The sequence below is a fragment of the Corvus hawaiiensis genome, chromosome 6 (genome assembly GCF_020740725.1).
Source record: "Corvus hawaiiensis isolate bCorHaw1 chromosome 6, bCorHaw1.pri.cur, whole genome shotgun sequence".
Classification (NCBI taxonomy): Eukaryota; Metazoa; Chordata; class Aves; order Passeriformes; family Corvidae; genus Corvus; species Corvus hawaiiensis.
In genome coordinates, this window is record NC_063218.1 from 41,673,985 (window position 1) to 41,688,374 (window position 14,390).

Genomic DNA, 14,390 nt, shown 5'->3' on the forward strand with positions numbered 1-14,390 from the left:
CTACAAGTACACCTCACCTTCCAGTGGCTCCCACACTGCCCCAGCCCACCTTCCACACCACCTCACTTCCACAGGTTCATACAGACCTGGTACTCATGTATTTCCACTTAAAAAACAAAACAAGACAAAAAAAACCCACTCCAAACCTTCAAAAAAACACCAAACCAACAAACCACACACTACAGTAGCAGTGGCTGCATCATTTCAGTGTCTCCACCAGCCTCTTCCCAGCCTCAGAGCACACAAGCAGACACATTAGCTTCCACCAAGCACCAACATGATTCCAGTGACACACCTGCTGCCATGCAGGCACTGAAGTCAAACCCTGTGCAAAACTGTACTTAGTTCCCACGTGACTGGCAATGCACTGGTTTTGAGGAAAGGCATCCACTGATTTCTCCAGGCAGCTTCTCTCATACACCACATGGAGCACACCTCAACTGCTGCTCTGTCCTACTTTGTTCAGCAGCTCTGAAGAAATGCCCACACGGCTCTAGAGGAGCCTCTCCAAAATACAAAGTGCTCAGGTGTCAGTCTCTTTGCCCAAGTAAAAAGTGACAGGATGAGAGGAAACAGCTTCAAGTAGCACTGGGGAGAGGGGAAGAAAGGGGATTAGATTGAACACTAGGAAAAATTTCTTCACTGAAAGGGTTGGCTAGCATTCCCCAGTCTATCCCACCTCAGAAGACTGATACACCCTGGTTTTAGGTCACAAGTTTACAATATAGCTTTATAATCCTATTTTGTTCAATTCCAAGTCTTTTACATAATGTTTACTATGAGGTAACCACTGAAAAAGCAGAAGAAATCCCTCAATCAGAAGTTATTCAACTATTTTCAGTCTGTTTAAGCAGAAGAAAGAAAAAAAACCAACAAAACACCCCTGCACTTTGATTTATAGGAACTTTCACCCTCTAGGGAAAAATGGTTTGGCCAAAAGAATTCCCAATCAGTGCTTACCAGAGTTAATTACAACATCATATTAAAAGAACAACTTCTTTTCGAATACTTAAGCGTATCGTGAAACAACCTCTGCCAAAACTAAAGGTCTGCACTGTACTGGGTTATTGTTCCAGGCTGTCTGCAGACATCACTGCATGAGTTATACTATTCTGACATCATTTTGCAAGTTCAGTGCACAAAGCACATGCCTTTACTATAACATGACAGGACCTCACATTTCCACCCTAGTAAACCCTAAATAGTTTCCAGAAGTGCTATGTAGAAAATACCCAGGAAGCATGCTGGGTAAGCCATTCAGATGATCACATGCTCTGGGATTCTTGCTGTCTCTGAAGAACTTCCATATGTCCAGTCTGTAACTCTAAGGAGGGCAAAAAGAAGGAAAAAGTCTGGTGCAGAGTCCTCTGATCTCTAGCACTGTCACAACTGTTGCTTTGGAACTGGTTACCTGATGGTGGCAGACAGATTCCAGAAGAACTGCAGACTGAGAACTTCCAGGAAAATTGTTTGGACAAGAAGAGACAACACGGAGAAGACTTAAGGTTATGAACAGCAGATAAATGCTGGCCAGAGACACCTGGAGGAAAAGGTCTGGCATTCCGGTGTCATAGTGAGGATCTGGGGTCCTGCAGGAGGCCTAGGTCTGATGCTGGTATAGTTCCTAACCTGGTGAACACTCTCAGAATGAAGAGCAGAATCAGAATAATTCCTGCTGCCATTGCTCAAAGGAACATTGTGAAGCAATGGGAGTTACTAACATCTGGACCCTATAGGTGGGAAGGAAAACGTTCTCTTGTTTACTAAAGATAGGGCCTGTTGTTGTTATGGAAGTAGGTTTCCATACTTTCTGCTTAACTCTGGATTGTTGAGGACAGAGGAGTTACTCCACGACACCACTCATCAGTGAGAGAGTTACAGGAAAGAAGATGCCAGAGCGAAATTTAATTCAAGTGCGTAAAAATACCATCCTTGGAGCCTAAAGCAGGATTTTCCCCCTCAGATTCCATGCCTTATAGAGCATCTATGTACTATGTGGAGTATTATCCTTCTCTTAAACCCCTATTTTAAATGGAGGTAATATTTTTTGCCCAGAGAACTGAGAATAACTTTTCTCCAGGTACACAGCATCCAATATTCTTCTAATCCGTCCCCACAAAAGCCAAACAGCACACAAACCCCAGTCAGTTGTATTATTAGGAGCACAGAGGAGAGAAAGCAGGAAATTTATACCTGTGCGAAGAAAGAATTCATGGCCAGGGTTACAGAATTTACTTAGGAGAAGGTAATTTCCAATGTTTGGCAGAGAACATTCCTGCCACAAGGCAAACAAGTTGCATGAACTCTGCCAGCACACACCTGCTAGAAATTGTTTACAATGGCTAAAGCACACTTAGTACCTTACTAGCAGCATTTTACTAATAGCTTTGGTTCACTAATTGCGTATTTTTTGCTAAGGGCCTTTTGCCAGTTTACAAATGTTTGAGGACTTCCATGCTGGTAGATTTTTACACTGACAAGCTTTTAGTATCAACCTGGTTTAAGATGTCATTCAGAAATCCTGGCTGCTAGCTGAGGTTTAATAAAAGGCCAAGACTAGAGCAGAGTCTCAGAGGCTAATGGGATAGAGCCAGACCATGAATAATTGAGGCTATGTTCTCCATTTATGGCATTGAGTGGTAGCATTTGTGGGAATCCCAGGGTCCTTCAGCTTTTCGGCAGTGAGCCCCTGTGGCTGCCTGTTCCTCTTTCCCCAACAACGTCACAGAGGCTGACACCACCACTTGCAGTCTGGCCTTTGGCAGCCAGAAACCAGGCTTTTCTGAAGTCTACCACATTCAGCCCAAATCCTGAACAAAGCTGGCAGGCACCAGCCACACCACCACACATGGGAGAATTACAGGGAAAAGAACAGCTGCCACATGTTAAATTTGAGTATGTGCCATACAGAAAACAAGATGCACTGCAACCTATACACTTACCCATAGCCACACTAACTAATGCAATTCCTCTTCCCTCTCCAGAAGAAAAAAACACCTCATGGAAAGAATTATAGCAGCTCGTGAGTGCTTCACGATCACACAGAATGAGGAACGTCACCAGTTCATTACTAGGGGCCTTGCTTCAGGCCACAGGGCGGTCACAACTCTACTCTTGCAATATTAATTATTGGCCTGGGACGGCTATAGAGCAGCTTATTGGCTAGCACAAAATGCTTCCATGTGCTGAGCTTCTGCAGAGGCTGGCGCTGTGGGCTTTGCTAGACAAACACTGCAGCTCCCCAGAAGCCTGAGTGCTAGTTTGATTTCTAGTTCCAGCAGCAAACGTTCACCTCTGGAGAGCAGCTGGGAGCCTGGCCCAAGGAGCAGAAGCAGATTTCATGCTCTCTGAAGGTCTGAGGACATTTTTCCAGGGATCTTTTTTAGATCAGATTTATAAGTATTCAATGCTCTCTCCTTTCCCACAGACTGCCAACTCAAAGGAATTGAGCATGGAGGGAAACAGGAAAAAATGGGGACAAGGAAAGAACCATGAGAATTGCCTCATGCTGAACTTCCAGAGCTAGGTAGAGCAGAAACACAAGAAAGAAACACAACTCTCACAGTAGTGGAAGATGTACAATAAAATATCTGTGTTCTTCTCCAAGAAATGGAAGGGAAAATTATCCCTAAAAATATCAAGCATGTAGCACAAATCGTTTACAAGAAGAATACATTTGTAATTACAAGTTATTTTAGCTACCCTGCTGCCAGGAGTAACCGGGAGCAGAAGGAAGCTATCAGTGTCATCTTCTCGTTCCCCTGGGACCAGCCCAGGCTGGGTTTTCTTGGTGGAACACCTCCCTCCAGTGGCCAAAGGCAAGTGGTTTCCACAGAGCTCGGGCAGTTGGGGAACCTAAGCTGCGGACGAGCAATTGTCCTCACCTTCCCTACTTTCTCTGTCCCGCTCCACAACAGGCTGAATGGAAACCAGCAGCGCCCTTGCCTACCTAGGAGCCATCAGATCAGGGCTGGCAGTTTTGCCAGGAAGTGGCGCCCTGGGAAAGCATTACCAGCTGATTAAAGCAGGGTGCTCCGGGAAACCAACCAGAAAGGAGAGACTCCCTATGAGCAAGAACCAAGATCTCCTCAAGCACAGCCAGGACAGCCTAAAGGAACAAGTTGTACTCACAGCTAGGACTGATCATTGCACCCTACTGTGGCTCCAGGATCCATTTAAGCCCCTCTTGCTCTGCACTCATCTGGTCAGGGTTACTGAAGTCTTGACTTAGAGCAGTTGCCACCAGTGTTTGCTGGTAACACCCCAGTACCTTCTCTGCAAACTTCATTCTGTTTCTTCAAACATGTATGAGGACTTAGGTCATGCTTATTACTTTCAACAGCAACAGCTGTAAAATTCATTAGCACACTACCTTAGGTTCTTCTGAGCCATTTTAAATGTCCAGGTGCACCAACATGGAGCAGGATCTGAAGGAATTTTGAGATCTAGCTCATATCCATTTCTCAGCCGCTTAGGTAACAAAAGCAAGATTTATGTATTTGGTCTATCTGCTTCTCAAGAGCTTTTCAGTCAAGATCAGCATGTGGGGACACAAACTACTGAAAATGGCTATCTAGCTTTCTTCTTCCTCACAGTGGCAGGGCAGGGGCTGAGGAACCTTTTTTTAAATAGCAGCCTGGAGGCAGAATCCTACTGAAGGTGAGTAGGAAAAAATTACATAGTTAAGCTAGCAAGAGCTGTATGTACAGTGGGCATAGCAGCAAGCTTGTATTTTATCAGAATTAGTCCTCAAGGTTTATGACTGCAGACTGTGCAGGTTTGAAGCAACATCTTCAAATACTTAGCTTAGGAGATAGCAGGTAATTCAAGGAACTACCACTCATTCAGCTCACCATAAGACAAACATACTTCATAAAACAAGACAAAGTTTACTTTAGAATGCAGCCCAGAAAAATTGTCACCTCCCTCTGCTGGGCAGTATCTTCACTGTCCACGCGGATCTCACACATGTGCCCAGACCAGCTTTTTGATACCTTGAACAAACAAGATGTCAGTAATCTGTATGTAAAGCAGAAAGGGGTGGAGAGGAAGCAGGGGGAAAACACTTCAATGCACAAGTCATAGGCAGAGATACATATTTTTTAGCAAAGTCTTTATTACAGAAATATTCACCCTCTAGACTTTTATATCTGTACATGCATTTCTTCCAGTAGGAAGATATTGCTAAAAACAGACAAAAACAAAAAAGGAATTCCCAGAATGGGCTCCTTTTTACTTGCTGCTCAGCATTGGCATCTGTAACTGAACAAGAATCTTACAAATAAGAACACATTATAGAATAGACTTTGTGTTACAAAAGCTAGCAAGCTTTACTGCTAAGGGTGCCTTCTGCTATAGCAAAGGTCAGCTTGAAGGATCTGTGCAGGAAGGGGCAGATATCTCAAAATTGCAAAGCCTTATCAGACCTCCATAAAAACCAGTTACCCAGTCATAGCTACTCTCCCCAGTCACTGCTCTCTCCAAAGATGAGGACAGAGCAGGGACCCACTGCTGGGGCCCTGATCCCCTGCACCAACCTTTCTTCCCAGAAGGAAAACCAAGTAGGTACTGAAACCATCCCTTGGAACTGCTGTGTTATTACTACCTGCCCCACCCCTGACCAGAGACAGTCCTGGAACCACCTCTGTAAGGCAAAGGCTCTCTCACCAAGTACCTTGTAACAGTTCCCTGGCAAGGACCACCCACTTCTCTCCCATACAACTTCCTGATGTCAGGGTGATTGTACCATGTGTAACAGCAGGAAATCTGCTGTGCCTCGGACACCTCCAAGAGTGAGGATTTGCACCCAGCTCTCTTATGTAAGCAGTTGGGGCAGTGTTTCATGTGCATTTCCTACTTTCTACTGGTCTACACCACTCTTTGCTGCTGGCCACTGGTAGAATAGAGCAAACGGCCCAGCCATTAGCACAGAAACCTGCAGCCTGCACAACTGCAGAACCTGCTACTTCTCTGCTGCAGTGCTGGCACTTGAGGCAGAACTCAGGATGCAGCCATGGCTCCAGACCACAGTGGAGTCAGAAAAATGGACAACTTAAATAAAAGCAATTTGTCTTTACATCCAAACTACACAACCTATACTGGGCACTGATAGCAGTGATATTTCTAATATACAGCATCAGCAATCCAGTCAGATCCCTCCATACTGATATCTAAACCCACAGCTAACAAATTTTATGTTCATGAAGGAGAAGGGGAAAAATCAAATTAATTGTAACCTCTATAATGTTGGCAACCCGAGAATGCAACCAGCAGAGCCAGCCTGGGGCTGAGTGCACACTATGCAGCAGTCTCTGAAGTACCTCCAAGCTGACAGGAGCCAGCAAAGCAGAGCTAGGGGAGAGGAAAAGGTAAAGAGGCAAATGGGAGAAACATGTAAGTGTCAAATCCAAAACCCAAGGGATCCATTCCAGCAGTAGCTGAGCACCACCACCACAATCTGCCAGGTCACACTAGGAATAAATAGGCAGGCTTGGCTCCCTCCCGGTGGCTTCTCATCACGCTCAAAGGGAAGAGCTCCACTGAAGGCAAGGCATAGCTGACTCCAGAAACAGGAGAAGCAAGTGTGACAGTAGCACTCTGTATTTCAGATGAGAACCTAGGCTGGAAGATGCATAGGACGAGCTGAATCAGATTAACTGCAAGGAACGAGAAGGTCTATAAAGCATGACTAGTTATCACCACAAATCAGTGAAGCAAGTGAAGCTACCAAAGCACTGGAATCTCAGCAGAATTCCTAGCTCATGGGACTTCAGGGGGGAGGTGAAAAGATGTGCAAGAGAAGAGCAAGGGGGAGAAATGTTGCTGTATGTTAGGCCCAGTGGGGTTGTAGAATGAAGATATGAATAGTATTGTTTAACATGGAGCAGGCAGCAAAAGCATTGTCCCCTCAGGTTAATTGGTGTCTCATGTGATATGAGACAGTTTAAGTTCTGCTTCTTGAAGTAGAAACAATCCAGAGGCAGGATGCAGGTGGCCCAGGGGCCCTATTGCCAGAAGATCAGGCTGTGTTGCAGCTCTAAAAGTTCTTAGCAGAGTGGTATCAGAAATGGGATGTCACAGGAATAATGGTCAATGGTTGGACAGTCTGGGTATGAGGCAGGAATGTTCTGTTTGCTCCTTTCTCTGTGGTGCTGTAGCTCTGAAGCCAGCCAACTCAAGACTTGGGCACTTTGGTGTAGTCTTCGCTGTGTATGTTCTTGCAAAGCGAAATGGACAGTATCATCCCCAGCAGCTGGAATAAGTATGAAGAATGGGAACAAAATCAGCAACCAGACAGGTAAGGTGGGAAGAACAGGTGATACAGGGGAGCAAAATACAGTGAACATCTTTTAATGACACCACACAGGTGAACAGAGTTAGTCCGCAACGCAAGGCAAATGCAATAATTGGAATGACAAAAGTTTGGGCTTCATAAAGATGTGCCTTCATCTGCAATCTATGTCATGGGCTTCTTAAGGCAACAAGTGGGATTTCACTAATGTGGGATTTTGCTTGCCTCGGTATTCTGGTTACAGAATTGCCAAGAGTCAGATACAGCAGGAGGAACTACAAGCAGACAAGGCTTTGTTTGATTTTTAATCCAATCAATAAAAGCAGAGTTCAAAGGTCCAGGCAGACACAACCAAGAGCTAGAACTGCACTGCCATTAAAAACCAGGTGTCAATCACTTGAGAAAACAGCTTTGCCTTTAAAAGAGTCTCCATGATAAGCCTGTATAGGTTCATGTCAGGAAGTGACTTACCTCTACAACAGCAACACCAGTGCAAACTCCAAGAATGATACCAAGGTTGTCCTTCAGCCACTGCTCTACACCATCCATGCATCCCTATAGAGGAAACATGGCCACAAAGAAGAGGCATGATTCCAAATATCTCAAAACTGAAAATCTGTAACATATCTTTGCACACAGGAATTATCCCAGTTACATGCTATACCATGTTTCATGGAAGCTTTTGCAGAAAAGGGCAGGATCCCTGTCACTCTGTCCCTCTCGCCCCAAATTCCCCACGTACTTCAAGCAATAAGGACGTGAAAGAAGTGCTCTAAATTTTCAGGGGAGCAAAGACAAGGCAGCTTCAATGGAAGCTTCACAGGGCCCAGACATGCCCACTCACCTGCTCATGAACAGGCCAGTCAGCATATGTTGCAGTGCCATTGACAGGGTCATCCAGAACACAGAAACCTCTTCCTTCCACTAAGTCCTTAGATCTATTGGAGCAGGAGCACGGATACTCAGTATTGCTTTTGTTCCTAAGAATCTCATTATTTTCCCATTCCTCTGCTCCAGTCCAGCCACAGCAGGCAATCTAATAATGGGAAAGAGGCCATTACAGTGTTACACTTTGCACTGGTAAGATAGCTGCACGTGAAAATAAGCAGGCAGAAGTACTCAGGAGCTCTCTGTGAAACAACAGTCATTTGCACACATTTTGCACAAATTAGCTGCACTAAACACCACCCCGGTTACCTATGTATAGAGCTGTCCAGAAGACAGGGACATTATTTCCTACTAAAGAGTCACTCTGCTAGCAAAACAAGAGTTAAAGGGCCCCGGGTCTCAGCTGTGGCCCCGCCGACAGCAGCAGCCACCGCACGGTGGCGTTGCCATGCCACCAAGCCCCAGCACATCACTGCACGCCAGTGCCCACCTGGATGTAGTACGGACCAGCTGGAGCACGGGATGGGGAAAACTTTCCATCCAAAGAAACACTTACATTCCTACAGAGCCACGTGATAAAACCCTATTTGCTGGAGGGGAAAGCACATGGGGAAGTCTAGCAAGGAGTAAGATCTTAAGCATGGATCCCTGTGCTTGCCCAGTGGTACAGAGCAGAAAGGCTGTCTGTCAATGTCGAGGAAGAAGTTTAGGGAAAATCCTTTTCTGCTCAGAAAGGAAAAGTCATGTTTCTCTTATAATAGACATGAGATACAAACAGCTGAAAACTCACACCAGGACAAGCATTTGGTTTCCAAAAGAGTGTTGTGAAGACCCAGCCTCCGAAGGAACTACCTCTCCCTCACGAGAAGTTTGGACTTTAACTCCAAGACTGGTTTACAGAACCCCACCCTCTTTCAAATGCTAACTCCAATGTGTGAGACGACATAGACCCCTAACACTCGATCTCTCCATCTCTGCAAAACATTTTTCTTCTGTTCCTACATAAAAGAAGGACTCAAGAACAAGCCTCTCTCCACAATAGACTGAGGCTTCTCTTGAGTTCACTAACAAGGAGTTGCAACTACAGTGACAAAACACATAAATCATTCTCCAAGGAGGAGAAATACTGCAGGTCAGTGTTTTGCAGACCAAAGAACAGACAGAAGACAAATGCTGTTACTTGTACTTACTACACATCAGTCCCATGTTGGGTATGTATTTAACCACAACAGCCAGCCAGCTCTCAAGCTTGTGGTTTGGCAGTAAACAGCTGTCATGACTCCAGAGTGCTTGAATATTCTCTAGCTGCTCAAGTGCTGACCCTGATGCTAAAACAGAAACCATGGGCAGTTGGACGGCTCCCAAGAACGCTGATACTTGCAGAAGAACCATCACAATAAGCAAGCAACATGTACCAAGTAGTAAGGCAGGTGGTGCTGCTGACTTGCCTGGTAATAAACTAGGGACTTTTTGCTACAAAAATCATGTGAAAAATGTTTTTCACACATGTTAGTATTCAGGAGGCCCAGCAGAACAAAGAGAAGTGTTGGAGACCACTTGACAGATTGGATACATTAGGCCATGCAGCCAACACTACCTAGTTCTAACACGCAGCATGCAGGAATGGCTCAGGGTCTGACACAGAAGCAGCAAGCCAGACCATTTTCTAGTCTGCAGGCACCAAACCTCACAGGCCACTTTGTAGATCAGCCAGATCAACATGCAACAGTTGTTTCTCTGTCCTCAGCCTAGCTTTAAAGGTCATTGCCTGCACTGGCAAATAGCATCATCTACCTCTTGCTGCCCCCCAGGACTCACCTGCATCTGCACATAGTCCCACGCATCTTGCAAGTTCCTCTTATCTTCATTCAAAGGGTCATAATCTTTAATCAGATCCACAACTATGTCGGACAACTCAACTTTCAGCTGGCAAGAAAAAAAGAGGCAGGAGAGCTAGATTACCAATTCTTGTAGCCTTTTCTTCGGTGTTTCAGATACATATGTAAAGCTACAGTCACTCATAAAAGCTGACTGCAAAACGTTAACAAGTACAGGTAAGAACAGCAGCTTTGCTGCTGCAACAGCCAAAGCACCAGCAAGTCCTTGCGTGGGCACAGGGAAAGGGTACAAACCTGATGAGCAATAAGGAAACAGAACTGGGTATGGTTATCCTGCTAAGACACAGGCTGAATGACTAACTGCCCGCCCAGACAAGACAGATGTGCAAAGTAAGTGCAAGCTGAAGGACAACACTGCCTTAAGGACTCACAGGTCATGTGTTTCTAACCTCGTACTGCAGGCAAGACCTTGGTCCAGAATCTCAGCCACTGCAGTTCATCGCCACTGCTCAGGGAAGCTGTGAGCCACTCTGCTCCTGAATGCAGATGGGTTTTCTGATATACAGCTGGTGGAAACTTGCCTTTTTCACAAGGTGTTGATCTACCTCTCCCCAAACTCCCACAACTGCTGTTTCTATATTAGGACAGGAAGTATTACAACTACCTAAACTGCTCATTAACAGTCTTATCACAATGTTCGGTGTATCAAGTCATCCCTTCACCACCATTCCTTCTCCAGAGGTATTTACAACACCCTTCAGTTTGATGAGAAGTGCAAGCCACCACCTGGCAGACTTCTTCACCTTTTTCCTTCCCACCTCCTTCTGAAGCTCTTCTTAAACAGCCTGTACATGAGGACTGTTAAGGACAGACCCAGATTAACAAGAGGTTGGAAAAAAGTGTCATTAGACTGCCTGAGGGATAGGATAGAGTTATATCAGCCTAAGGACTATGATGTTCCCATCCCACATATTACCTTTTTGACTGTGGTGCTACAGCATATTTCAAATCAGTGGAAATGGGTTTTCTCTTCTCTTCTACTATCAGGCATTTTCAATGACCATGACAAACACCAGGACACTCAGTAAGAGGATGCAGTGCCTACCGTTAAGAGAAGCTTCTCTATATCAGCAACTCTTCTTCTTTGGAAAACTGCAGCTCAGTTCACTGGGATCAGCTATGCCAGGCCAGACAGATGGGAGCTGCATGATCTTTCTTCTCATGATGTCTAGCTCTTCCCCTTTTAATTACTTCACTTCCCTTTTTCCTTCCCTTCAAATCAAGGCGACCTGACCTGGTTCTCACTAATGAGATTGGCCTTGGCTGCTGCCATAAGCCTTATCAGTTACTGAACCTCTGAGTTGCCACCCTGACCCCTCCTGCACACTGCTGCTCCATATGCAGTGGGAGGCAAGGAGAGCTGGGTTGGTTTTCCCACCCTGGGCCCATCTAGCCCCTTAGCTATTGGGTCAGATGGAGCCTAGTGTCACTTCTGCAAGAATCCCAGAACCCCACCACAAGCAAAGACAGGACGTGAACCTGATGCCCCCAATCACAGCTGCATAGGGAAGCTGTGTGTCTGCTCTGCCCTCACTCTTACAAAAGAGCAGGCAAGAAGTCTTGCAAACAGCTCTTGTTTCAAAAAGTGAGGCATTTCAAATTAAAGAAAAAAATCAGGCATTCCTAGGTGTTTCAGCAAGCAATCTGAGAGAGGGGGAATGTTATGCAAACAATGGCACAGCTCTGGAGAGCACACACACAGGCAGCTTGCTTGTGGGTTTAACCGGCAGAGCAGCCCAAAGGGAAAACACAAGCACCTGCAGCTGGTGCAGAGGGAGCACCTGGCAGAGGAAAACTGAAGAGCAACAACCTAGAGAGGCACAGGGAACCCTTGGGCTTTCAACATCTTCACCCATTTAAAGCTATCAGGACTCAGTACTGTGTGAGATACAAATGCCTCAGGAAATGGCTACCACTGCTTTCAGGGCTTCTTGCTCCTTCCCAGCTCTAGCAAGCACACTGTCAGAAAGGCACAATGCCACCACCTCAAAGAAGGGGCACCTAGATCCTAGGCACCACAGGCACAGCTCACTGACAGAAAGCAGCAAGGCTGTCAGTCTCCCCATCCCATGGGCTACTGAAGCAGGGGATGGGGAAGGCTGAATGCCAGAGGCAAGAGCAGATCTTTGATCACAGAATGGATTGCACAGGCTTCTTCCCCTATTAGACACTGTCAGTCATCTATCTTGTCCCTGTCAGACACAAGCTAGATCCTTCCCTCAGCATTTATTAGCATCTAGGCTGCACACAAAACTAGGCTCAAAAAACCAGGAGGGACCCTCCTCTACCTTGTCACTTCAGATTCTGAAACTCATGCATAGTCCATAGCACCAGACAAGTCACTGCATGCAATCACACAGGCCTGTTTGCTGCAAACAATAGCCAGCAAGTAGGGCTATTCCCAAAACACCACTGTTCTCCTTTACTCAAGGCACTCAGAGCCAAGCTGCACAGAACTGTGTGAACTAGGCCAAGAGAGAACTTGCCCAGGCTCTGTTTAGGGGCTTGTGAGTAGGTGAGTATCAACATTCAGTTCAGGAAGTAGAGTATCATTTGCAACATTTATGATGTTACTATTTTGTTGTCCATAAAAAAACCCCACCTCACAGTTTCAGTCATCAACAAATGTAGGGAAACTTATGTTGCATCAACATCCTCCCAGAAGTACTGGGCAATTCCAGTCTGAAGGGGCATTCCTCTAACAATGCCCATGGGAGAGGCAAAGCAGCAGCCTCCCTGTCAGAGGCCCAGCCTTTTACAGTTACACTAACTCTGTTTCAGTATACTTTCATATTTCAGTGTTGGGGAGGATTTTGACACCAAAAAGGAACAGATATGCCAACAATAACATCAAGTGAATCCATACAAATAAATACTTCAGTTACAAGTGAAGGAGCGAGTATCACCTTGTTACATTCTGGATCCGAAATCCTTTCCTTCACTCCTGCTATTCCTTGTTTTCTATCTAACCAAGTTCCTGAAGTCAGAAAGAAGTAAACACAAAGAACACAACAGATATCTAGGGACTGGCTGTTGAGCAGTTTCAGTGTGCCTCACTATGCTCCAAGCTGCCCTGGGATGACGTACAGCCAGCGAAGCAGAGCAACTCACACAGCAGCACTGAAGCGCAGCCCCAAACCTCTGTGCTGGAGGTTTCAGCCAAGACCTTCCTCAAACAGTTTTTCTTAGTGCTCTAGGCAGGTACTTTGGAGGATCCCTGAAACAGAATGGCTCTAGAAGAGCTTTTCCATTAATTTTGTACATTAAGGACTGAACAGGAACACCCGTTCAAAGCCCAGCTTCCCTGACCATTCTCCCAGACCTGTACAAGTGATGATCTCAGTCACTCCGGCTCCAACAGCTGTGCAGAACAACCCCCAGCACTTTTAAACTCTCCCTGGTCTGACTGAGGTTTAAGTGAAGAGCTACAGCTTAAAAGTTGGAGTTTTCTAGAGTAGATTGGCAGCCGGAAGAGAAATGCTAACAGAGATACAGAATTTCCTGATCTGAAGTCACATTTCCCCATTGCAGGGGAATGGCCATCCCCCCACCTCCACATCTGCATTAGTCAGAGCTCTGCATTGAGAATCGTCTTTACACACCAGTTTTAGTCACTGTTTTAGTTTCTCCCTCAGCTTCTGCCAGCCCAGAGAGCAAGCTATGGTCACACCACATTTGGCAAGGAACCCAGCCAACAGCTGCTCACAGTCACCACAGTACAAAGCTCAGATCAGATCTGCTGGTGGCACGTACCTTCCCCCTGCCCCCAAACTTCTCCACCAGGCCCCATCCATAACTTCCTCAACCATTCTACTTTCTGTAAGCATCTAGCTAAAGGGTTGGCTTAGGAGAGGCAAGCACAGCCAAACAGTGGTATAGATATACAGTTATGTAGCCAAGGACAGGGTTACCCACAACTGGTACCAGAAGCCAATAGTGACCCCACAGCTATAACTTGTTCCTGCTGCATAAATGTGGCTCCCAGTTTAGCTGTCAAGTAGCTGAAGGCCTGACCAGGCACTGCCTTGGCTAGGAAACCTATAGCTAGGATGGATTGTTGCAATGCACTTAGGTAGCTCAAAAATTATTTCCTTTTACACTACAGAACATGTTGGAGCTCTAGAAGCACACACTGTGAAACTGCCTTCCTGACAAAGGAATCCACTTCAAAATATTAAACCACTTGGCTTTAAGCTCCAGCTGTAGAACAGGAGCCACCAGATATCTGGGTTTGCTCCTGGGGAAAGAGGACAGCTCCTCCAAGAAGAGTTCTACACACTGATACAGAAAGACTGAAAGGACAGAACAAGGAG

At 45.8% G+C, this 14,390-nt stretch overlaps 1 protein-coding gene across 2 annotated transcripts in view; it reads right to left on the reverse strand.

The window, feature by feature from the left end:
- Positions 1-5,096: 5,096 nt before the first annotated feature.
- Positions 5,097-14,390, reverse strand: part of CD82 (CD82 molecule) — a 39,622-nt gene continuing 30,328 nt past the window's right edge. For both annotated transcript variants that reach the window (XM_048307797.1, XM_048307796.1), the window contains exons 6-9: positions 9,998-10,105; positions 8,136-8,327; positions 7,763-7,846; positions 5,097-7,252 (exon numbers count right to left, since the gene is read on the reverse strand). In XM_048307797.1, the coding sequence (XP_048163754.1) occupies positions 7,175-7,252; positions 7,763-7,846; positions 8,136-8,327; positions 9,998-10,105 (462 nt within the window). In that variant the 3' untranslated portion in view covers positions 5,097-7,174. The remainder of the gene's footprint in view (positions 7,253-7,762; positions 7,847-8,135; positions 8,328-9,997; positions 10,106-14,390) is intronic.